The sequence below is a fragment of the Rhinolophus ferrumequinum genome, chromosome 27 (assembly GCF_004115265.2).
Source record: "Rhinolophus ferrumequinum isolate MPI-CBG mRhiFer1 chromosome 27, mRhiFer1_v1.p, whole genome shotgun sequence".
In the NCBI taxonomy this organism is placed as follows: Eukaryota; Metazoa; Chordata; class Mammalia; order Chiroptera; family Rhinolophidae; genus Rhinolophus; species Rhinolophus ferrumequinum.
In genome coordinates, this window is record NC_046310.1 from 19,612,671 (window position 1) to 19,639,008 (window position 26,338).

General features: G+C 37.1%; 1 protein-coding gene across 1 annotated transcript in view; it reads right to left on the reverse strand.

Annotated features, from left to right (window-relative positions):
* Positions 1–26,338, reverse strand: part of FMN2 (formin 2) — a 331,660-nt gene that overhangs the window by 211,927 nt on the left and 93,395 nt on the right. The window contains exons 4-6 of the mRNA XM_033099694.1: positions 23,228–23,283; positions 4,304–5,865; positions 2,547–2,691 (exon numbers count right to left, since the gene is read on the reverse strand). Of these exons, the coding sequence (XP_032955585.1) occupies positions 2,547–2,691; positions 4,304–5,865; positions 23,228–23,283 (1,763 nt within the window). The remainder of the gene's footprint in view (positions 1–2,546; positions 2,692–4,303; positions 5,866–23,227; positions 23,284–26,338) is intronic.

Here is a 26,338-nt window from a genome sequence, read left to right on the forward strand (position 1 = left end):
TTAAATACCAGTGCATTTGACCACAGTATTACTTTCAAGAAGAAGACAGATCACAGAAAAATTATTTGGCTATTTTTAGATATTTAAAGAAAAACAGAACTTCTAGCTTCCATTGTATATAAGAATTGCTTAAAATACCTCCATAAACATATGCCACAGCATTGAAGGCTATTAATTTCACTGGAAATGAATCATGAGGTACCAAAATGTCTGCACATACAATCAGTATGCATTTCCCATAAAAAGGGGAATGATTTGCATGTGTCCTGAAAATACATTTTCCTTAAACAAAATTTTAAATATCTCAAAGTAGATGGAATGAATAGATTTTTCTTCCAAATACAACGAAGTTAAATAAAACTAGATTTCTTCAGCCATCTATCACTTTGCAGCAGATTTTGCTCTCTTCAACATACAGGAAAAAACATCCCTCCAAAAACAGACCTGAGAGGCAGAGCTCAGCAGCAACAACCAAGCCAAGAAGATGCTGAACAAGCTCAGCAGGAGTCATGGCGGAGACTGTTCCATAAACCCTGTTTGAAGCTGAAGGTAATCAGCTGCATCATTATCAATAACTGCAAATTCAGACACTGGCAAAGTTTCTGATCCACAGTTTATGAAATGTCTTCATGACGGAGGTGATTGTGTGTAGCTGATGTTTAATACCGGTGCACTGTTCACACGCAAAGAGGCCATCTCATGCCAACGAGTTGAATTTGAAATTTTGATGAGTTAGACATAAATCTTATTTCAGTAAGCTAAAAACGTAATACTATGTCAAATAAATCATGAAATCCTAGAGTCTCAAGCAACATACGAGGCATCTTCATCATCTGTGTTCACTTCACAGAAGAAAGTGGTGATGGGAGGTGCAAAGGGCATAGTTTGCTTTTCTGAATATTTCGTTCCTGTACAAAAGACATCCTGTGCCACGTGCCCATGCATCAAGTGACAATCCTGGTTGCCTCACTCTCCTCAATGTCTGTACTCTCCACCCAATATTCTTTCCCTAGACAGCTTTTCCATCTCTGATACAATCCATGAGAAAAGATATAATGAATCAGCCCAAGGGTGCTATATGGAAATATACCATGGAAAAGAGTTTTTAAATATTTACCTCTGCAGGTAAATAGAAAATGTGTTTTTTCTATTTACCTTCATTCCCATTAACACTGCCACCTTGGCCAAACTGATTATTAGGAGATGAATGATTTCTGGTTTTTAATTATGACTAGGCATAGTCACTGATATGTATAAAGGCCTCCTCCCTCAGTCAGCTGGTATATTTGTTCAACAAATATTTATTGCGTGCTTACAATGTGCCAGGTGCTATCTAATTACCATTGTCACTGACCTAAGGTCACCAGCAATTAGCTGTAATGCAATAAATGGTTCAGAAGAAGTCAACTGCATCATGTTTGGATTTGCATTAATAGAAATGCCTGGGGTGAGCGTGCCCACCCACTTAGCTACAGGTTCCAGGGGTCTAGCTGTCCCATTCAGATCCATCCCTTCCTGGCTGGATTTGACAGTGTCCATCTGGTGAGCGTTGTCTGCTCTGAAATAATTATCAATGGGAACAACTCTGGGTCATACAACTCTAGCTACAAGTTCCAAGTCAGAGGCAAAAATTTAATGAATCACCCTATCAGGTACCACTCATCTAGGGAGACTAGGCCAGGAAAACACTGGGAAACCAGCGCCTCTTTTCTTTCTCTTTCCCTGACCCTAAAAGACTGAGTTGCTTGCCATTCTCTTGCTCCAGGTACTTTTCCGCTGACCCTGCAAAAGTTAAGAAATGTAGCCACTCTCGAGTTCAGGTAAAAGGATGGGCACCAATAGTAACATCTTCTCTCTGGGGCTCATTATTGTAGGGTTTTACTAGACTTCCCTGAATGACACTCGAGAAATTTACCACAGCGTCATTTCATGATCAAATGGATCAGCTGAAAAATGCTGCTTGGGAATGTTTTTCTCCAAATGTACTGTTCTTTCTTTTTTATGACTCAGGTGTCACAGGATCAAAAATCCAACACAATGGAGAAGCTGGAACTGGACCCAGAATCTTTCATATGTCAAGTACAATGTGATTGTTTCGCTGAGTTCTACAGAGCATCTGCTTTGGTTATAATGCCATGGAATACCAAGCATATTATCAGTTACTAAGGACTGGACTTCCTGGTTTTCTTTGCCAAGTTTTCTTTCTTCCATCCATAACAGTGCTTCTTAGACAGATTTCCATCAAGTGACAGTGTATTTCTAGACAACTAATTCTGGAAACAAGTAATTGCTGACATTTTGGAAACATGGCTCATGAGGCTACAAATAAAATAGTCAGGACATTATCACTTGGTAATGATTATTTGTTGTTCCGTTTGGGACAGTCTCACTTAACCACAAGTTCTCAAATTGTAACCTCCAATGCCGCTTAAGGACGGTGGAAGTTACACAGCCCAGAAAACGATTTCAAAGTTTTTTTTCCTCATGAAAGTTCACATTTATGCCATAAACACTGTCCAATTTTAGAAAACACATTAAGTACTCACTTGTTTAGCCTTGGTCTTTGTGATGGTGTCAGAAATAGGTTTCTTCCTCTCCTTCACAGCAGTTTTAGAAAATAGTTCCTCAAATTCATGACAATCTATGGAGGGCTCTTCAATTTTTTCCCAAATAAGTGAAGCACTGGAGTCTCTAAAGGTAAGCGAAACACCAATTGAACGAGCCATAAAGCCAAACTACAAATACCATGGCTAGCATAAACATAAAGGAAGAAGGGAAGAAAAGAAAAGCAGAAGAGAAAACAAGGATGAGAAGTCAGGAAGGAAGGAAGCATTGCCAGAAAGAATAAAAGAGGCAACAGGGGGGAAGGAAGGGAAAAGGGGAAAGAAAACTTTTACATGACGACCACCATTTGTTTTATCTACTTGATGAGAAAGTTAACATAGCATCAATATACAATGAAACCTTTGTCTAAAAACAGTCATTTCCAGGAATTCTCAGTTATCGAGTCAGTGTATAAAAACCCTCTCAGTATGGGCAATAAAGGCAGGAAGTGTTTGATAGCTCACAATCTCAACTTGACTCATCAAGTTTGTAGATTATTCATGGGTTGAAAAAGAAATAATTTTATGATCCATGGCAGCATCCTCCATCTCCCTACCTCTTTTCATCACTCTCGCATGTTATTTGAGTTCTCAATAACTATAGTAATTATGTAACACCACCTAAAAAAGCATAGATCCATTTGAAAACGGAAAAACAACAACAAAACAAACAAAAAACTTCATATACTATACGTGGTTAAAATTTGTATGGGGCATGGTTTAAAATGAGGTATTAGCATATATAAGTGACATGGCAACTATAGAGAGAAAGAGCTTCAAAGCTAAAAGTTGTCAAAATATGTAGATTATTTACCCCTGATGTGATTCAGTGAAAAGAAAAAAAAATAATATAAGAAATAAGAATGAGCCTGGTAAATATCCGATTTCTAAGTACACGCCACATCACATAAATGAAATTCAAGGAATCATGAAAAGTTAGAACAAGGAAGGCCAGTGACGTTTAAAGTGCATGGTTTTTCTCCCATCAGCACGTTCCGCAGCCAAGCATTATAGCACTGTCCCAGAGATCAGGGAACACAGGCTACATACTATGCATGGATAAGTAATATGTCACCAGCGTACCTGGCGGGAAGTGTTCTTTTATAAACATCAGTGCCAACTATGATTTTATGACTTCACACTGAGTCACCCATCTTCTATGAAAGTGTCATGAAATTCTCAAAGCTAAATTGTTTCCCACAGAGGGTGTGGATATGTATATTTTTGTGTAGCTCATTTCTGATGAGAAAGACTGCTGTAAACAAAATACAATAGTAAAACAAGGCTGTGCCTTCAAATGGATGCAAACAGCATCATCAAGAGTTGGATTGTGTAAGAATCTGATTTACATTTATAAGCTATTTGTCAAAGTAAGGTTCTGCAATAGGCAATAGGGCATGTATGCTAAGAAAAATATATCCCTCTTTCTTTAGAAGATTAATCAATAACTATATAGCCAGATATCTGTACATCTTATACATTGATACATATGTCATTTGTTTAATCCTTTTGATATTCCTGGAGAAAAGTCTAAACTTTCAAATAACACATTTTTTCACTAAACATTGATTGAAACATCTACAGACAAATTTTACAGCAGTACTTAAAAATGCATTCAATGATAGTTTTCCCAAGAGTTTTAAATGAAAATGCTTCCCTCTTATTGACAAACTGCAAAGAGGAGCTCCCGTTCATGTTACCTTTTACTGTGTAGTTGGATTCGCGTCCAGTACAGAGGCTTCATTGGCCGACAAGGCTCTATTGGCTGCTTCCTACTCCCTTTGTCCTGGTTCATCCCTAATCCAAACCAGCCAGTTGGCAATGGAGGGGGAAGAAATCCACACCCTTGTGGTGTTGGTAAAGTGCTACTCCCAACTTGTGGGGGGAGTGGAGGGCCAGATCCAGGAAGCAGAGCAGATGGTGGGGGTGAGGTGATGCCTGTTCCAGGACAGGGAGGAGGAGCTGGAGCAGGTGGAATACCCATACCTGGCAAAGGAGGAGGTGGGGGGATCCCAACTCCAGGCAAAGGAGGGGGTGGGGGGATCCCAACTCCAGGCAAAGGAGGAGGTGGCGGGATCCCAACTCCAGGCAAAGGAGGAGGTGGCGGGATCCCAACTCCGGGAAGAGGAGGAGGTGGAGGTATTTCCACTCCAGGAAGAGGTGGGGGAGGAGGTATTCCCACTCCAGGAAGAGGAGGAGGAGGAGGTATTCCCACTCCAGGAAGAGGAGGAGGAGGAGGTATTCCCACTCCAGGAAGAGGCGGGGGAGGAGGTATTCCCACTCCAGGAAGAGGAGGGGGAGGAGGTATTCCCACTCCAGGAAGAGGAGGGGGAGGAGGTATTCCTACTCCAGGAAGAGGAGGAGGTGGAGGTATTCCCACTCCAGGAAGAGGAGGAGGTGGAGGTATTCCCACTCCTAGTCCCACTCCAGGAAGAGGTGGGGCAGGAGGTATTCCCACTCCGGGAAGAGGCGGGGGAGGAGGTATTCCCTCACCAGGAAGAGGCGGGGGAGGGGGTGGGAGCATTTCTGTACCAGGCAGAGTAGGCGGTGGGGGGATTGCTGTACTGAGCAGAGCAGGCCCTGTGATGCCAGGGAGAGGGGGAGGTGAGGGAGCCACCAAGTCCAGGCCGTGCATGGAGCTAGAAGGCTCTGTGCAAGGTAGAGGTGGTGGGGGTGGGATGTCAGGACTGTTGTCAAAAGAGGATAAAACAGAGTGTTCATGGCTGGTTTCAAATTCAGTACGAAGAGAAGGATGGGAAGACTGTGACCTGGCCTGTCCTTGACCATCAGACCGTGAAAGTGATGGAGGTGGTGGAGGCTGAATCGACTGATGCCCGTCGAGCTGTACTGATATTTGCCTTGGAGACACAATCAAAGAAATCTCTGAACAGAATTTTGTCTGAGGTCCGGAAGGAGAGGATGGCACAGCTGAGTTTCCACTTTCAGCCATACTCTCTGGCAGTGCATTAACAGAAGGCAGCGTCAATGTCCTGCCCTCTTCTATCGGGGACGTCTGGATTGACTTTGCCTCTAAAATCCTTTGATGCCGTACATCCTTTTCTCCTAACCTGAGAGCTTCAAGACAGACATCTTCTGAAGGTGCCTCTCCATTCTGAACCCCATGATGGCTGCTGGCCACCTCCATATCCATGGCAGGGTACTGCTTCTCCAGTTCAGCTATTTTGATCCTCAGATCCTCGATGGTCTGTTCCAGCTGCTGAATTACAGTTGCCTGTCCCTCAGACTTCATGTCTACAGCTTCCTGCAGGGCAACAAAGACAGACATAGTTAAATATAAAAAACATAAGAAACACTCCAAATATAAAAAGACTTACAAAATTAAGCGAAGTAGCTTTGTTTATTATAATAGCTTCCAGAAAGATCTCTTTACCCTCAGATTTCCAAGTGGTTTACAAATGTTACCATAAAATCCTAAGGCCTTCGTTTGTCTAATCTTTAAATGATATCACTGAAGACCCCTAAAAGTAGACCCCTAAAAGGGAAGAAAATCCTGAGTATTTTCTCACTCAGGATATCCTCCAAGATAGGCTTCTCTCTTTCCTGCCTAGTAACATTTGCTATTACAATGTTCCCTAAAGACATTTTAAATCCTAAGTTTTAAAGGTAATTGCTGAAAGAGTCTCTAATACGATTATGTGAAATATTTTTGACCTCCATATGGGCAAGAGTACACATCTCCTACACGTCAGACCACTTATACCATGTTGACTATAATTTTAATATTTTACCCAAGGCATTTTATAAAGTGTATCTTATGGTTGTCCATGATTTATAAAAATGTCTGGTAACTCAAAATAGGAGTCATCCTCATATCTAAAGAGTGTCCTCCTTTCCCTAGGTATACACGTATACAAGATCGTTTAATGAAAAAAAAGAATACGGAGAAAACAGGGGAAAGCCCTATGGGTAAATTAAATATGAATAACAGATGAGTAAAAAGCAAATAGAAGAAGAAGAAATGGGCAAAGAAAAAGGAGGGAAAAAGGAATAGTAGAAGGTAGAAAAGAAGGGAGGGCTAACTTCAGCTGTGTGAACCTGCAATGTCGGATAAGACTTGGATTTGCTCACTCAAGGCTGGAACAAAAGGTAGAGAGTGTGAGAGAGTTCTCATGCTGAGAACCATTTCTCCAGAGTGTCTCAGGTCTTTTCAAAGACGATCCCAATAGCAGCCACTATAAAGAGCCATAACTCACAGGCACACACGCATCTATTATCTTCTCCACATAGGAGCCACCTAAAGCTGACACTCCAGATCAGCCCTTTATATATTGTGGAAGAATAATTAAGAGGTAATATAAATCTTATATCAAGTATAAAACTAAGTGCTGATCCTGTTTGCTGAAGGTTAAACTCTAAATCCAAGAAAAGTCTTCTCAAAATAAAAAATAAACTTTTTCTTTACTCTTAATAAATCCAAAACAAATACCACGTTTCCCCCAAAATAAGACCAGGTCTTATACCACATTGCTCCGAAAATAAGACTGGGTCTTACATTAATTTTTGCTCCAAAAGTCGCATTAAGGTGTATTTTCAGGGGATGTCTTATTTTTTCATGTACAACAATTTACATTTATTCAAATACAGTCATGTCATTTTCTTCTGGAATATCATCATAAAATGCTAAATGCATCCGCCTGGCTGACAATCTTAACTGGGGCTTATTTTCAGGGTAGGTGTTATTTTCGGGGAAACATAGTACCTAACCCTTTGCGTGGAAAAACTGCAGATAGACAAGAAATGGGTATTTACTATAAATGAAGCATTTTTGGTGCTATGGGCATATTTGTTAAAAATCTTCAGATTTAGGTTTTTTTTCAGGGGGCTGGAAAAGGTATAAATTTAATAGTCTTAACCTTAGCTCCTGTTACTTCTTCCTTGGAAAGTCTATCTTTTAACTACAATATTTAACTTGCTGTAGATTAATTATATGCTTGTTGGGAGGTGAGGAGAACTTGTCACCAGAGACACAGCCCTTACACAAGGTATTTTATTTTCCTATAACTGAAACAAACCAAGAAGCCCTTACTGTGGAAAGAAACTGAAATGACAATGAATTTATTTTTCAACTAATAAAGGAATGTGACACACTTTAAATAGTAAGGCAAAATTTTGAGAGGCACTTTTTATTTATAGGTAAAAATAGGTATTTATATATGTAAATATATACATAAATATGTACAAGTATATATAAATATGTGTACATATATAAATACCTTAAATCACTATTTTTCACCAACGTCTACACAAAGGATTGAAGCACTACAATGCGTAGTTTGGGAAATCATGCCATGTATTTTCTAAATAGTCCATGGTAACAGAAACAACTGTAAGACACAATTTATAATACTCTGTTTGGCCACTGTACTTCATTCCACTCTCCCATTTTGATGCTACTAAGCATCAGAAGAAGCCAGAAGCCAAAAAACTAGCACCCAAATTCGTCCTAATAAACAGTGTCATACTTTGTATTTCTTCCTTACCTTTGATTAGTAAACTGTAGGGCATTATCATTTTTCCAACGTAACTTTAAAAGTGACATTTACGCATTAATAAGTGTTTTTTCAGTAATTTTGGTACATAAATAGGGTTTTCATTTTCCCATCTATATAATGCTCATATAAAAAGATTAGTTGGGAAAGGCATGCAAGAAGTAAATTCTGGAAGAATTTTCCACAACTCAATTCTTAAATGTTATTACCTAGGCCAAGTCTTTTTTATTGTAGATTTGAATATAACGAAAGTAGTATAAAAATTAAAGGACATGAAGAAAACAGAGGAAGAGAAGGAGGAGGAGAAATTGATCTGAAACCAAAACAACCTAGCACAATAGCAATTATAACGCGTCTTTCCTACTTGGATTTATATCTCTATCTTTACACGTGCAACACAGCACTCAAAGCCAATAATCATCAAAGTCATAGTACCAGTTATTGGGAAGATTTCCTGGGATTTCTATCCTTTCTAATTATTTATACAGCCAGCAGGAAAAAGGTAAAAAAGTACCCGTTATACATGATAACTAGTACCAAAAAAAGACTTTATAAATGAAATCAACTTGAGACAATTTGGCAGTTACTTTGCATTGAGTCTCCCAGGCTCCAGCTCCTGTTCCTTCTGTGTATAGATGTGGCAAAAACCAAACAAAAACAAAACTACATTTACAGACTCCCTTGCAGCTAGGTTCCCCCAATCAGATGCAGTCATACAGACATTTAAAAAGTGGAAACAGATAGAGGCCATAGTACTGTGTGCCTTGACTATTCTGTTAGCAATCAAGATCTGCTAACTTGAAGCTACTCAGAAACAACCTTCCAACATCCACTCTCCAGTTCCCAGCAGTGACCTCAAAGGCTTTAGCTTCCCTAGTATACTACTTGTATATGATTCCTTTGAAAGGTTTCAGTCTAGAAGTAGATCTTTCAAATCTTCTAAACTCCCCATTTAAAAATTAATTTTATATAGTAAACTCTTCTGTTTATTATATCTAGTATGGTTTCTTGTTCCACCAACATAGCCTGACTGACATAAACATGTACTAATATTTCTGAATAAATTGTAGAGAAAAAAAGGCTCTTCATGTAAGCAGCCTGAGGTGATCTCTGAAAATGGTTCACAATTCACTTGACCCAGAAAACCCACCAACATCATGCAAATCAAGAGGTTCAAATATTGACGTTCACTTTAAGAACACTGATGAAATTGCATATGCCATCAAGGGTATGTTGATGGGGAAAGCCACCAAGTATCTGAAAGATTTCTCTTTACAGAAACAATGGATGCCATTCCATTGTTATAAAGGTAGAGTTGATAGGTGTGCCCAGGCCAAACAGTGGGGCTGGAAACAGGATCAATGGTCAAAAAAGAATGCTGAATTTTTGCTGTACATGTTTAAAAATGCAGAGAGTAATGCTGAACTTAAAGGTTTAGATGTAGAGTCTCTGGTCATTGAGCATATCCAGATAAAGCCCCCAACGTGCACTGCCAGACTTACAGCACCCACAGTCAGATTAACCCACACGTGAGCTCCCCATACCACACTGAGATGATCCTTACTGAAAAAGAACAGGTTGTTTCTCAGCCAAGAGGAGATTGGACAGAAGAAAAATATATCCCAAAAGAAAATGAAGAAACAAAAACTCATAGCCTAGGAATAATTAAGCATAAAATAAATGCAAATAAATGTTTTTTTAAAATTGTGGAGGGAAAAAAGGTAAGTTTTCCGTTAAAAATATTAAAAATTAAGCAACTAAATTACCTTATTTCTAGTTTTTTTAATCATAATGACAAGCAAGAACAAATTGTTAGAATTACAATGACTCAAGTGTTTTCTTCAGTGCAAATTTTCTGACAAAAGTATATGATACCATGATATATAACATCTATTATGAAAAGATGACAATTTTTTGTAGTATTTGAGAACTTCATCAGTTTCCCCAGTAGCCTCTGAAAATCCTCTGATGTGCAAATTAATTTTTGTTTTTAACATATCTGTCATGTCATCATCTTTACCAAATTAACTCTGCCAGGTGTTCATTAATCAATTACTTTCCACGTGATTCAAGTTCTCCACCATCACCTTCCCCGACTTCAGGTAATTCTACAACTTCTGCAAGATTAACAATTTCACCTTACATTCTATTTGTATTATGTGGTTTAAAACATGCACAAATCATTGACAACTTACCCTGCCAAACTAAAGTACAATAGATAATAACAGATATTCTGTGTTAAATGGGGAGGAATTTGGAGTTGCACGTAATATAATAATTGGTCAATTTATTAGAGTATATTTTTGTTCTGTATTTCACTTATTTTTTTTAACAAAATGATAATTTGAGTGCACAGAGATAATAAAAAGTTAAGAAGATAAAGAACTGACATACTCCATAAGCTTCAAAGGTTTTCAGATGCAAGATACATTAAGAAGTAGAACTAAGAAATGGCAGAGGAAATAGATAAGAAGACGAAATTCTGAAACGGAATCTATAATAAATACAGCAATGCTATCCTTGTGGTACCAAGAAGGTGGTAAAGTCAAAGTCAAAGAGTTCATTCATGAAGATAATAACAAACAGACTGCAAAGACAGTCTCTTTTTACAGAGAGAACTGTTTTTGTAAAGGTAATTATCATTGATAGAGAACATGGAGGGAGATTGGGATGAGAAACTCATCGACTTCTTACATTATTCTTACTGTAGAGAGAGCAAAACTTCGACTTGCTAAAATCTTTATTCCTCTCTCTGATGCTATCTTCATCTACAAAAATCCCAGTCCCAAATCATTGTTACAACCTCCTTTTTCATTCCAGGGAACCAGCAATTAAGCTCCTCTTAAACTTTAACTGACTTGCTCATAAAATAAGGCCGGCCATTCATTCTGACAGAATAGCCATATGTACTGTAGGATTTTTGGTTCTGAATCCAGCTAAGCATCTTCACAGAATCTGATCTGGCCTTCCTCATCCAGGGCAATCAGACAATGGTGAGCTGGCTCTCAGAGTGCCAATCAATTATCCACTGGCTGACAGGTTTTTAAGTAGAGCTCCCTAGAGAAGGCTGCATTGCTTGTCAACATTAAGAGCTGATTTCCATGCATACACACACACACACACACACACACACATACACACACACACACACACATATACATACACATATATGTATATATATTCCATTTTTCAGAGGTTTATAAAGAAATTTACATGGTAAATACTAGTTAGTCTCAAGAAAAAAGTGCTGTCTATTCTCTAGACATTTAAACAAACAACCTCCTCTCAGGGCCCACCCACAGATAAAGCCCAGATTTAATCTCCTAAGAGCCTGCCAGGCACTGTGTTGTCCATGGAAAGCCCTCAAGTTAGAAGCCTGTCCCCTTGGGTCCTGTGCCTGGTACTTAATCTTCCATCTCTTCAGGGTACGACTAGACAGAGGCCTATCATATCCTCAAAGGGCTTAGCTTTAGAGAAATGTTCCTCTTATTTTCTCTAGACTTTTACATTTTTCAAAAAGACAGCATTTCCAATGCTAATGATTCTCACTATTAAAAATTAAAATAAATACTTAAAAGGAAAAAAGTGACCTTTGTAATTTTGTACAGAATTTATATAATGGGTGCATCCTTATAAATGGAGGAAAGCAATCCATTTTAGTTGGTCAACACATTATATAATATACTTTATATATTGCCAAGTTTAATATTATCTGTATTTAAAAGTATTGCTTCAAACCCCTAAATCATTATAGGTAGTCTGCCATTCACTTACTTTGGCTGAACAATATATACAATAAGTCAGCCAAAATTCTTCCATTCCTGTATAATCTTATATGTGGGTGGTGATGTTTAGTTCTTATAAATTGTTTGAACACTTGCATTTCACAAAATACAAGTTGCCATTAAAAAATAAAACGTTCACCAAAAATATTTTTCCAAATACAAGATTATCTGATTCCCAGAAAAAGAAAACATTACTATAACATTAAGGCTAAAACTGTCAAAAAGGAAGCCAAGATACACTCAAGCAAAGCTTTTGCTGAAAAGTGAATTTGTTTGTCTTTGAAATTTTATTATGTTTGTTATGTAAGCAAGATATTTTCCAAGCCTAGAATGTAAAAACAGCTTATCGGTAAGTTAACACTGTGATCATTTGTTTTGTAAATGTTAGTGCGAGATACGTAATTCACTTTCTGCCATAGACAAATATTCCTGTTCTGTTCAATTCTAAGGCCATATTACTGGCAAGTAGGATACCTCTCGACATCTGTACAATATGAATCCTACTCTTCACGGAAGCATATAAATTCTCTATTTGTCTTATCTGAATTCTAAAACATTCTAAGGTTTTGGAGCAAACCAATGGCATTTCAGATTATGATAAACTATACATGATCCTAAAAGAAATTCAGATTTTAAATAGATAAGATTATGCACCAAAATAAAGCACAATCAATCTCAAGTTTGAAAGGGAATTTCAAGAAAGAACATCAGAAAATATGGTAAGTGATAAGTAACTTACCTAGGACTTCTTAAAGTAGAACATATGGAAAAGAACAGTTTCACATACAGACAGTGGCATCTCTGGAATCCTTACAATGAAACAGATGATGAATTATGGAAATAGTATTTTTGAGCTGGAGTGAATAAGACCAATTCCTTCCAATCCCTTCATTGCAGCGATGAGAAATGTGCGGTGGACGGGACAGGGATTATGTTAGAAATCAGAAGCTGCTGTATTACTTTCAACATCTCTTTATCGTAGTAATTGATCATTTGATTGATGGGAAGGTTAAAGTCACCATCATTATCAAAGAACCACAATGGAAGTAATAAACAACATGTCTGGGAAAAAGGATCTGGAAAAAATGGAAGTAAACAGCCCTTTTGGTTCCCTTATATCTTCTGCATCTTCTCTCTAGTTATTTGAGCTAAAAGTGCAGCATACTCTAAAGCAGGGGTGTCCAAACTTTTTTTCAACGTTTTTTACCAAGGGCCGTGTGCGGTAAAACACACAAACAGCCGGGCCACTCACTCGAGATGAAGTACGTATTGCCTCACCTGGTTTATTTAAGTAAACTAAATATATTTTTGGAATTTGCTGCGGGCCAATTAACAATGGATTGCGGGCCGCAGTTGGCCCGTGGGTCGCAGTTTGGACACCCCTGCTCTAAAGCAACAGATTCTTTCATTGTCCCAATGAGTGCAAGGAAGAAAAAAACTAATTCATTACAGTTTTACTTTCATTAATGATCTATGGATATACAGCACGGCTCAGTCTATCACTTCTTAACTGCCTTCCTGCTTGAACACCCAAATATTCTCTAACATCATAAAAAAAGATTATAAAGGACAAAGCTTGCGTGGGGAATCAATGGAATGAATTAGGAACTTTATCCAAAGGCATACAGCTGCTGCCACTGTGCTGGAATTTCTCTCTCCATAATCCCCAATATTCTCTTCATTGCCAAATTCACTTTAACCGTGGTCTTTATAACAAATTTGAAACTATCAATCTCCCCTTCCTTCTTAAAATCCTCTCCTCACTTGGCTTCTATAATTTGAATTCTCTTCCCTCTATTTCTTTTTCTGTTCCCTCCCTTAGGATTTTTTGGGGAGTAGGGTACCAAACCTGGAGTAACTCCCAAGGACTCTGTCCTGGGCCTGCTATCCTCTATCTGTATACTTGAAGAAAGCTCATCAATTTTTCCATCTTCCATCTCTCATCTCTATGCTAATGATTTTCAAGTTTGTCCCTCTCATTGATACTTCACTTCCATATTGTGATTGCTTAGGCATCACTCCTAATGTTTTAATTTTACTTTCATTGCGATATAATTGACATGTATCACCACTACTGATTGCCCTACTCTTTCCTTAAATTTAAAGTGCATCGTATCCTTCAAACAAATATCACCCCCTTACCCTTCAGTTTACCTAGGCAGGGTACGATATTTGAATCGTTTTTCTAATGCATTGGCTCTTAAACTTGATGTGTGTCAGAATCACACTGGAGGGCTTCTTCAGACAGATTGCTGGGCCCCACTGCCAGAGTTTTCAACTCAGTCGGTCAAAGACTGGGCCTGAGAATTTGTATTTCTAGCCAGTTTCCAGGGGCTGCTAATGCCGCTGTTCCAAGGACCACACTTTGAGAACCACTGCCTAATTTACACCACAGATATGGTTACCAAATCCATTATTTCAACCTATGACTGCAACTTTTCTTTATCACATCAGCACCTTAGCAAAATCTCCTCACCTTACAATGTGAATATTTCAAAGGTTTAATAGCTGCTCCTCCTTTCAGGCTCTTGTCTCCCTCTTCCTTTCAAAACTACATTCTTTTGCCATTGTTCCTTAAAAATCAATTCATTATGGTACTTTCTTGCTCAAAACCTCATGGCTCTTATGCTGAACATAAGACATTTTAAACTCTCTACTTAGCTCAGAAGATCTTTAATAGCTTGTAAAACGTGCATACCCTATTACCTACCCCACCTACTGCAAAGGGGTACTGAGAAGATTACATAAGTCATTGCTCATTATTCCCAGTCGTTATATTCTATCAAGTCATTGTGAACAAGGAATTAATGAATACTGAACAACTGCTCCTACGGAAAAAACAGAGTTCGGTTCCTGTAAGCCTGAGGTCACATTTTCATCAGCTTGCTTCATGTGCGTTTCTGTTTAAAGTCACCTTATTCAATACACACAAGTATAATATCTAACACACACATTTTTGCCATAAGGCACATCACAGCTTTCTTGCATGTAAGAACATTAGTCAACAACGCTCCAGCACTGCACTAGGGGGGTACACCTTAAACAGCAAAGTCAGCAATAAAAAGCACAAAAGGGTAAAAAATGTGTCAGCAACTAAAATGCAGAAAGGATATTTATTTACAGTATGAGCTGAAACAAGGCAGAATGTCACCTTGTTCCACCTCAGCTGGGAACATGCTCATCGGAAGACTCAAATTTTTCACTACTTGTGCATCTCGGCAAATAAACACAAAGGCCCTGCAAGTATCGATTTTGGGGTTTCGAATAAATTTTAGCTAGTAGACAAATTTGCAAATACAGAATCCACAGATAATGAAGACCAACTACATTATAAAAGCAAATCTGGAAACCAGAGTATTGCTCAGATGTAACAACAAGAACAAAGGGAACACTGAAGATTTTGAGAGCTTCCTATGTGCTAAGAACTCTTCTAAACATTTTGCATAAATTAATACATTTAAATCTCATAAACACCCTATGAGATAGGAGTTATATTTTATGGTGTTGTTTATCAACTTAGTGTATTATATATATATACATACATATATATGTGTATATATATGTGTGTGTATATATATATATATATATACACACACACATATATATATATAAAGTGAACATCTGTGTTCTCAACATTTTTTTTTTATTTGCAGTCAACAGCTTATTGCACTGTTTGATAATCTTTGCTGTCAGGAAATTCTTTGTTTCAGCTCAGTGTATCCTACCAAAACAATTTTTTTTAATTATATTTTTATTTTTCAATTATGGTTGACAATATTATATTAGTTTCAGGTGTACAACATGATGATTAGACATTCATATAACTTATGAGGTGATCACCAGATAAATCCAGAACCCATCTGACACCATACCTAATTATTACAATATTATTGACTATATTCCTTATGCTATATTCTACATCCCCATGACTACTTACTTTGTAACTACCAATTTGCACTTCTTAATCCCTTCACTTTTCACCCAGACCCCAACTCCCCTCACATATGGCAACCATCAAAATGTTTTCTGTATCTAATGAGTTTGTTTTATTTATTTTGTTATTTAGTGTCCACACATAAATGAAATCATATGGCATTTGTCTTTCTCTGACTTAACTGTACTCCCAACAATACCTTCTAGGTCTATCCATGTTGTTGCAGATGGTGAGATTTCATTCTTTTTGGGGCTGAGTAATATTCCACTGTGTGTATGTACCACCTCCATTATCTGTTCTTCCCTTGGCTGCCTCCACATCTTGGCCATTATGAACAATGCTGCAATGAACATATGGATGTGCACGTTCCCTTGCCGCAGCATTTGGGTTTCTTCAGATAAACACCTAGAAATGGGATTACTGGGTCCTTTTTTGTCTTGTTATAACCTCTGTTTTGAAGTCTATTTTGTCTGATATCAGTATTGCTACCCCAGCTTTTTTGTTGTTTCCATTTTCATGAAATACCTTTTTCCATCCCTTTACTTTTAACCTGTGTGTGTCTTTTAATCTGAAGTGAGTCTCTTGTAGGCTGCAAATGTAAGGGTTTTATTTTCTCATCCATTCAGTCCCCCTATGCTTTTTGATAAGAATATTTAATCCACTTACATTTAAAGTAATTGTTGATAGATATGTATTTATTGCCATTTTGTTATTCATATTTTTATTTCTTTTCCTTCTCCTTCAAGAAGTCCCCTTAACATTTCCTGTAATACTGGTTTGGTGGTTATGAAGTCCTTTAGCTTATTTTTGTCTGGGAAGCTCTTTATCCCTTCTTCAATTTTAAATGATAGCCTTGCTGGGTAGAGATGTCTTGGGTATTAGTCATTGCTTTTCATCACTGAATACTTTTCTGCCAATCCCCTCTGGCCTGCACAGTTTCTATTGAGAAATCAGCTGACAGTCTCATGGGGGTTGCCTTGTAGGTAACTAACTGCTTTTCTCTTGCTGCTTTTAAGATTCTTAGTCTTTAACCTTTGGAATTTTCATTATGATGTGTCTTGGTGTGGGCCTCTTTGGGTTCATCTTGTTTGGGACTCTCTGCACTTCCTGAACGTCACCAGGTTAGGAAAGTTTTTGATCATTTTTTTTTCAAATAGGTTTTCAATTCCTTGCTTTCTCTTCTCTCCTTCCGGTACCCCAATGATATCAATGTTGGTACGCTTGATATTGTTCCAGAGGTCCCTTAAACTATCCTCATTGTTTCAGATTCTTTTCTCTTTTTGCTATTCTGATTGGATGCTTTCTGCAACCTTATCTTCTAAATCGCAGATTCGATCCTCTGCTTCATCTAATCTACTGTTGATTCATCTAATGCATTCTTTATTTGTTATTGTATTCTTCATTTCTGAGTGTTTCTTTTCTGTGTTTTCTATCTCCATTTTTATGTTCTCTATCTCTTTGTTGAAGATGTCACTGACATCATTGAGCATCCTTATAACCAGTGTTTTTAATTCTGCATCTAGTAGTTTGCTTGTCTCCATTTTGTTTTGTTCTTTTTCTAGAGCTTTGTTCTGTTCTTTCATTTAGGAAATGTTTCCTTGTCTCCACATTTTGGCTGCCTCCCTGTGATTGTTTCTAAGTATTAGGTAGAGGTGCTATGTCTAAGAGGAAGTACAGTTTGATAAGAATATAGATTAAGAAACAGAAATTAAGTAGAAGAAAAAGGGAGGGTAGGACTGCAGGAAAAAACACATAAAAGGTAGACATAAAGAATGCTAAAACTTTCTGAAAAGCAGAGTGTTGTTTATAGTTAGAAAAACCAAACATAGTAAATAGTGGGTGATAAAGCTAAAAATGGAAATGGCAAGGGAAAGCCTTTTATTTCAAGCTCAGGAGTCTGAATTTTTTCTCAAATGTTAGGAGCAGTCACTGAATGGGTCTAAGCAGATATCAAATCAGAGATCACTAAATATGGATCTTAGAGAGATAATTCTGCAGGCATTGTGGTGGATAGATTAGAAGGGATTAAGACTGGAAGTAAAGAGACCTGTTGGGAGACTATTGCAGTAATCCAGATAAAACTGACCTAAGGCATGGCATTCTGCAGGCAGAAGAGGCCCAGGTGGTGGAAAGCAGAGCTGGCTTGCTAGAGAAATAAACTGAGACTACTGCACTTGTCATGTTCTCTCCCACCAAAATGCCACATTCGTTTCTACTTCTGTACCTTTACTCTCTTCTCCTATCTGAAATACTCACTCTTGTTCCTTCCCCTGTCCAGAAATGATCACTTTGAGGACTTGTCCGAAGTTTCACCTTTCCTAAGATGCTATCTCCTTAAGTTCAATTTCTCAGCAACATTTCCCTTTTTTTTTTTAAATTCTGTCATACAACACATACTAACTACCTTGGCAGAATAGCACTACATCTTGCAAATCCTTTCATGTATATGGAAGAGCCCATACTCTTACAGTTCTTTGTATTTCCTTCAATACCTACCACAAATACCTTGCACATAGTACATCACCATGTGGTCAATAAAGTTCAATAAAGTATAAGAATCCTTTATAAGCTGAGAACTTTTGTCAGCTGAGTTATCCCTTTAGATCTGCCATTGGAACCATTTGCCTATCTCCACAGGTCATCAAAAATGTTGCCCAGCACAAACAAGGTTTACACCAACACTCAATAGAGCAAAGATACAACTTCATTTCACTGCCAACCCCTACCAGCCTAGGTAAAGCAAAAACAACGTGTGACATCTAATTATTTCTTCATTTTCTCATCTCAAATTGTAACTGCTTTCCTGATGCTAACTGTTTTTCATTCTTAAAACTGATAGAACTATTTCTCTTTTTTTCTTTAGTTCTAAAGCTAAGATGTCTAATTTTTTCTCTGAGCTAGTCAGAATTTCCACAAAATGAAAATGTACTTTCCAGGAAAACGCTTCCTTCCCGTTAACGTATTATGATAAACACTTTGCCAAAATGTTACCCATTTTCACCATCAGTGCCTCCACATGGGTATCCTTGGGTCTCTTCCCTTCCCAACCACCTCTTCCTTACCTTCCTCGACCCCAGACTCATTGGGTAAAAGTGTTTATTGAGCACATAAGAATGATCAGACTCCGAGGTGAACTTCAAACCCATGTTTTCTGACCCCCATTTCTTTCCCTCTCCCCTTTAACCCTTATTTTTCTTACTCTGGTTTATATTTCAGTTGTTTACTTGTCTTGTGAACTGTTGTTTTGTTGGATTATAATTACCATGTAAATTCATATTACTTTTTGCGTTAGACTTTAGAAGAAAATTACATTACACAATGTGTTATTTTCCCGTCTTTTCATATGTTTAATACAGTCTAACACAATTCAAGTGGCTTCTTGTTTTTATAAATCTCTATCATTTCTCCTTCAGAATTACATCCACCCCAACAAATTTTCTTGATCTGGCTAATACTTCTTTTACTTTTTAAACTTTTCTATACCAAGACACATGTGAGTAATCCCTCAAACACCATTAACTAGACAACCCCACACAATTCACAGCTGTTTTTTTGATTTGTTCATAAATAAGGATGTTTCTGAAACTCATAATAAGTTGCACTGAGTGATCACTATATAAAGAGCAGTATAACAGATACTTTACCGAGAACGAATGGAAAAGAATATTCAGTTCCTCAGATAAGTTTGCAAGTAAATTGGGCATTCAGGAGACCCAGGGGGACTCATCAGAGCAGGATCCCAAGAGAAGAGTTTTAAGTCAATTTCAAAGGAGATTAAAACTGGACTGCGATAGGATTTGGCCAGTTATCTCAAATCGCAATCATATTTCTGACCTTTGATAATTTATTTACATATAACCTATATAACATATGGGGTAAGAACACTGATAGTTTTCTATTTTTTTTAATTATCCATCACTTTTTAATATACATGGCTATTCACAATTAATAAATATCATAATGTGTAGATATCCAACTTTCAATTGCCCAATAATTATCACTTCTTATCAAAAACTAGAGTTTTTAAAGATCAAATGTTATTGTATTTACCTATCAACTAGTCCATTTACATTTTAAAAAGTATCAAGAGTTTTAGGAAAGTACTTCAAAACACAATTTTATATAATTTCAAAAGCAAAAAAATAATTTAAAAACTGGGTGATAACCAGTCTTACTACTATGTATTAATCTTTAACAAGGAGCAAATGTTTCTAGAGACTATAATTGATATTTTGCTCCTTTTATATTGCAGAATGTAAAGGTATTTACAGTTTAAATACTATTTCAAGTACCAAAGGATAAAAAACAGAATTGAAAGAAAGTCCTATTTCAGTTTGGTGAAATAATTCTTTAGACATAGACTTTCAGAGCATATTACTTGAAATAAAAATAATCAGTAAGTGAAGTCTAAAGAATGCAGTTTTATTTGAAGACTTCCTAATTCCATAGGGCCATCAATGAAAAAGTGCTCAAGCAGTAGCTATACTTCTTTCTTTTAGCTCTGCCAGCTGTATTTGCTTTAAGCATCGACTCTGGCAAGACCACAGGCTTCTACTCCTTGTAGTTGAGAAAAGGCTTTATGAGTCATGTGTTTTTTCTAGGGATGGGGAGCTCTCAGAATTATTAACTACAGGAATAGAGTAAAAGTCAAAACTCATTCAATAAATTCCAGTGTGCTCAGATTGAGAGAACAGGTGCCTGAAATCACATCTGAAGAAAAACTTAGAGGGTGCTTTCCAACTCTGCTTCATGCCTCTGACTAAGCAGTCCTGGACATCTAGCATTACGACCACAGAATAACACAGGCAGCCTCGGACAGACCAGAAAACCTCTTATGTTCATCATTCATACAGAGCAAAGTGGCTTAGAACCTCTAGTTTCCTTCTGCAGTGGTAGTTTACAGAGATACAGAACTGCCATCTAGTGACTAAGAAGAAAAAAGCAACGTGCATTACATGAAAAATAAAACTGAAATTTTCTGTAGAGTAGTGAAGCACTAAAGTTAGTAAAAAGGACACAATTTAGCACAGCGAAGTAAAACTTAAAAATGTGTATAGTCTCTATGCCTCTAAAATGTATCTTGATGCCTGACTCTTATAAATGGTATAGTTTAAATATAATAGAATAACTTTTAAAGTAAACTTATCTCACCCATGTGATGACTTTGGAGTGAGAGTATTAAATAGGTATAGGACAGTTACCCATGTACAAGTGTAATTTTTATCATAGTGGCGAGAACATGAGGTATAAAAGTCAATCAGACCTATGTTCAAATCCTGAATCCTACCCTTTATCAATTTTGTGACCTTAAGCAAGCTAACTTCTATAAATGTCATTTTCTTTATCAATTAAGTATAAATTATAATTAGCTACTTTAAAGGATTATTATAAGAGTTGCATAAGACAATATAATACAAAAAACAGGTGCACAGTAGATTGATAATTAATTCTAGTTTCCTGTATCACTTTTATGGCCAGTTACTTTAGACTCTTATGAAACACATACAGATCATCTAAGAAAAGAACTGGTCCATAAAACAAATTTATGACAAAGGGTCAATAATTCCAAAAGTAAGTGATATCATTGTTGAGTGTTTAACCTCGATTTTTTACAAATTTGTTATGTCTCAATTACTTAATTGTATTTTATGACATCTAAGCACTTCACTAGCAACAAGAAAAGGAGGAGGCATGACATTTAAATCAATCTATTTTACCCTTCAGTTTCTAAGCTGTAACATCATGTTTTTAAATCACTCAGTTCATCAAGTTATCTGCTTATTGCAGTATATTTTACCATGGTTCACAGCTCGAGAAAAATTGAAAATCACTAGAATTTTATATATATATATATATATATATATATATATATATATATATATATATTCATTTATGTATATTTATCATAGCTGGAATCTTAATTTAGAGAGCAATTTTGTATATGGTGTATCATTGTTAATAGCACAGAATACTTTTTGTCCAGGTTTTCATTGGCATTATCATACATAACAAAGAATTCGGTAATATCTGCCCTGGAAATAAGAATTTAGAAAAATCTAATATATTATCACAAATAATATATATATAGACACTTAGTCGTGTCTCAAAAAAATTTTTTAAAGCTGTAAAAATAATGAAAGAATATTTTGAGGGCACTGTTTTTCTGAATTATTTCTGACTTTATTTCTTTTTACCTCTAGTAATCTTCCTTCATCAATCATATTTACTATTGGCTAATCATCACGCGGTCTATTAGATAACCATCAGCTGAGTCTACCGCACCTCTCCAAGTACCCCAGCCTGATGTAGGTCTCTGCTCTGACAAAAAGAAGCTAATAAAACCCGTTTTCGGACACTATCCTTAAGAATATCTTTACTTTTAAGATAATGGCCAACCTACGTAGCTGGATTTTTGAAAAGCAACCCTGAATTATAAAATGAAAATTCCTGACCAGTGTTATATTCTCGTTTCTCCTCCAGGGGGAGCACGACTCTCATGTATGATGCAGTGCTGCTGCTTTTAGAAAGGGAAATTATTTTATCCTTGGAAAATTCTCAAAAATCATCAAATCCTTTAATTTTACAGAGAAAAACACAAAGCCCCAAATAGCCTAAGTATGCTGTCACACATTAACCAGAAATAGACCTGAGCCTAGAACTTAGGTAGGAGTCTTCTCGTTTCAACGAGACCACACTCAAGAGAACAAACGCTCTTCTAACTTAGTATTTACTTAGTAATTTCTAATACTGTCATTTTCAAAAGCATAGTTGGGAGAATATATAAATAAATTTCAAAGATGGTTTTATATCCAAAAGAGCAATTGCTATCCACAATTACTATTTCATATAAGTATTTCCTTTCTTGTTTGTTCTTTTAATAGTAAGTCCTTTTTGGTACAAGAAAAAAAGACATAAAATTTGGCTTTTGAGTAATGGGGAAAAAAAGGTTTCTAAGGGAAGTAAACAGACACTAACTAATGTTTCATCCACCAAAGCAACTTAAGAATATTAACTGATTTTGGAAAACCTCTGACAGATTCTTTGTTTTTTTAAATCATGTCCATGAGACTATTAGTTTGGCCAAGCATATCTCCACAGGACATTTCCTGGATAGGCCACCATTTCCTGCTGGAACCAGTTGCTGTGGGTCCAACTCTTTGGCTGGATATAGAATGATGCAGTTTCTGAAAAGCTCGTTCTCAATTCCACTTCAAGGCCGATTTTGTTTGCAAAGTCTAAAATGGAAGAAAACCTTCCCTTCCTGGTTCCCCTGCAGGCTTACTGAAACAAGGGTGGTCTAGATAGCTGGGCAAATTGGAAGAGAAATCAGAGTCTGTCACAACTTAAGACAAATAAGAGAGAAAGGGATTCAACATCCTAATAAGATCTTCTTACCTGCTGAACAGCATCTGAACAATTTTTCAGAGTTTCCAAAACAGCAGATTGAGATTCTGGGTTGGAAAGGAAGAAGATAGTCAATTATATTAAAGAACAAATTTTCTCCTTTCTTCGATCAGAAAATATAACTAATTAAAATCTATCTTTAACTGTAAGTACCCAAAGTGCCCAGTTTATCTTCCTGTTAGACTTGCGTATTATGAGTACAGGACTGCTTTTCAGTATACAAAACACACAACGACCAACACTCATGTCATTAGTTGCTTTTAAAATTAGAATAGGCTTATGCCCTTCTTGACACATGAATCATAATTACTTTTCTCAATTGCTGGCTTCTACTTTTAGCCACAAAATACCTGCTCAGACATTCACATTTTATATTATTCACTTAGCTTAAGTCTGTACAAATCACCAATCGTGAACGATGAGATCTCTAGGGTCTTATCTAACTATTGACAATTTACCTTCCAATTTCAACAAGAGATAATGAACACGGTCACCAGAAGGAACTGAGGAATATGAGATTTTGAGCCTCCATCTGTCATTTGGGAGACCACGCGACTGCAAATGCTTCATGCTGGAAAATCTAAGGGATAACCACATCCGGGATTTTTTTAAAGTTAGGGGACACTTTCTTCTAAGTGGAATTTGTACATAAGATTTAAAAAAACGGAAATAAAAATAAATAAAAGGGCCCTCAGGAACCCCCAGTGCTCCATAAATCAGAGGCTGAACACCACACTTCTTTCCATCCTCCACATTTTACAGAGAAGAAACCTGAGGCCTGTAACACAAGCAGTTGGTGGCAAGCTGAACACTAGCTTGTCTCTTGACTTGTGACATGGCTCACCACCCACAACTGTCATCCAGACCAGACACCTGACAAGATATAGCAGTCACTACTGGGGATAATTTAGACAATCCCAATTTAGCAGCATTTGAGTTGATACGTGTGACAATGTTATAGGAAAACAACAGGTACATATTATTTAAACTGTATAACATATTCTTAAACTACATTGAAAGTGTTCATTCCACTTAGATTAAAGCACCATCTCTACCCGGGCCCATAGGCCTTCTTTCATCTGCCCACACTCCCAGACCTCTCTAACCACCTCTGCCTTTTCCATTTGCTCCCTGTGCTCCAGCCACACTGCCATTCTTGTTGCTTTCACATACCAGCCATGCTCTCTGCTGCAGTGCTGGGATACCTGCGTGGCCCCCCTTCCTTGTGCCTCCCCTCTGGATTTGCTCCAGCTTCCCTGGGCACTCTACTTAAAGTAGCAATCCCTCCCTTTCCCTAGTACTTCCTATTCCCTGTCACTTTCTTCATAACATGGATCATATCACACCATATACTATACAATTCACTTGTTTGCCTACTTGTTTGTTATCTCTTTTACCCAATTAAAACAAATTCTGAAAAGACAGAGATTTTGTAGATTTCTTTTTTTTTCCTTACTGTTTCCCTAGCTTCTAGAATAGGGCCTGGAACACAGAGGCGTTTAAAATATGTGTTGAGTAACTGTAGGCAGGAATGAAAGGAGTGATCAGAAGAATGGTCAAACCATGAAAGTGGGTGCCACCGTGAAGAGTGAGTATCCTGAGTAGGGAAAGAGGGAGTCGGGATTTTTATAACAGGCAACATAGATACCACTTTACCGGTAGCTATTTCCTGCAACTCAACTAAGAGTGTGTCTTTCAACACAAAAATCATTGAGAATAGCACGGCATAATCACCTACCAAAATATGTCACTATGACAACAGAGTATTAACAAGTGGCCTTAAAATACAACCATTTTCCCAAACAAATACTGTACTTCCCTGAGTTAATCAAAAGGGGATCCTTCTCTCTTATACTGACAAAGCTGTACTCTGAACTTAACATCAGAGTTAGCCAATTTTGAATAAATATCTTGAACATCCAAGCTAGCCAACAGTTAATATTAAAGCAAATCCAAATTCTGGAACCTTTTTGTTTCCTGCTTTTAGTCACCACCAAATCCCCCCTCAACACAACAGACTCGACATAAGGTTCTGAGACTTTATATAGATAGGGAAATTTTTCTCTTCCTCTGCTTTCTATTTAGATAGTAAAAGAAAAGCCCAGAGGACCTTCTGGTGGAACACTAACACTTCTTTACATAAGAAATGCATAAAATGTTTCGTAGCTTTTTTTTTTTTCTATAGCCCTAGACCTGGTTACCTGCCAAAAAAACCAAAGTCCTGGGGTCTGATGGTAAATAAGAATGTGTACAATGTACCAGAACATTGAATTACAAACATGTATCAGTCAATAGTTTGAACACGTACACCAACACTCTCAGTCTCCCTATGTCAAATTCAATGTCTACCTGAATTGAATTCATTCTCCCATCCTCAGCCCTTTCACTATACTTTTTATTTTCTTGAATCAGTATGTTATTAATAGAACATCTAAGAGAAATGTATGCCAAAAACCTCTTTAAAATCATCGGCTAAATTATAGGAGTTGTAGAGCATCAAGATTTTAAGATAAAAGAGATGTACAGAATAATTGTACTAAAAAAAAGGAAAATAGGACAATTAGGAGAAGAAAAATGAATGGTAAGGAAAAGAAAAATGATAGAGAATGAAAGAAAGAGATAGAAAAAAAAAGGTATGGGAAAGAGAAAGAGTAAAGAGAAGCATGAGAAATGGCAAAAAGTGGTGGTGTGAATAGAAAGATGGCATGGTTGGAGCAAATAACAAGTAAACTGGCTTCTGAGCTGGCTCAAGTGCAGAATGGGGCAGATATGTTTGAGAAATCTGCTTAGTTCTAACATCCTTAGAATGATCACCTCTCATACAAACTCTGATGGCACCTGTTTCCAACACTTTACCTCCCAGGATACAGGGGCACTTTTGGGAACTGCGTTCTACTCACTTCTGGAACTGACAGAGTCCCCAATAAATATTCATCAATTAGAATGTGTGTTTTTTTAAAGAACAACCCAGTACATTTAAAACTACCAACAGAAGCATGGCAGCATGAGGGGTCCCCTTGATCTCTCCCCTTGAAGTTACGAGTTGAATAGCTATAATTCAAAAAAGGATAACCCGTGCAACACACAAACACATCTGACAAA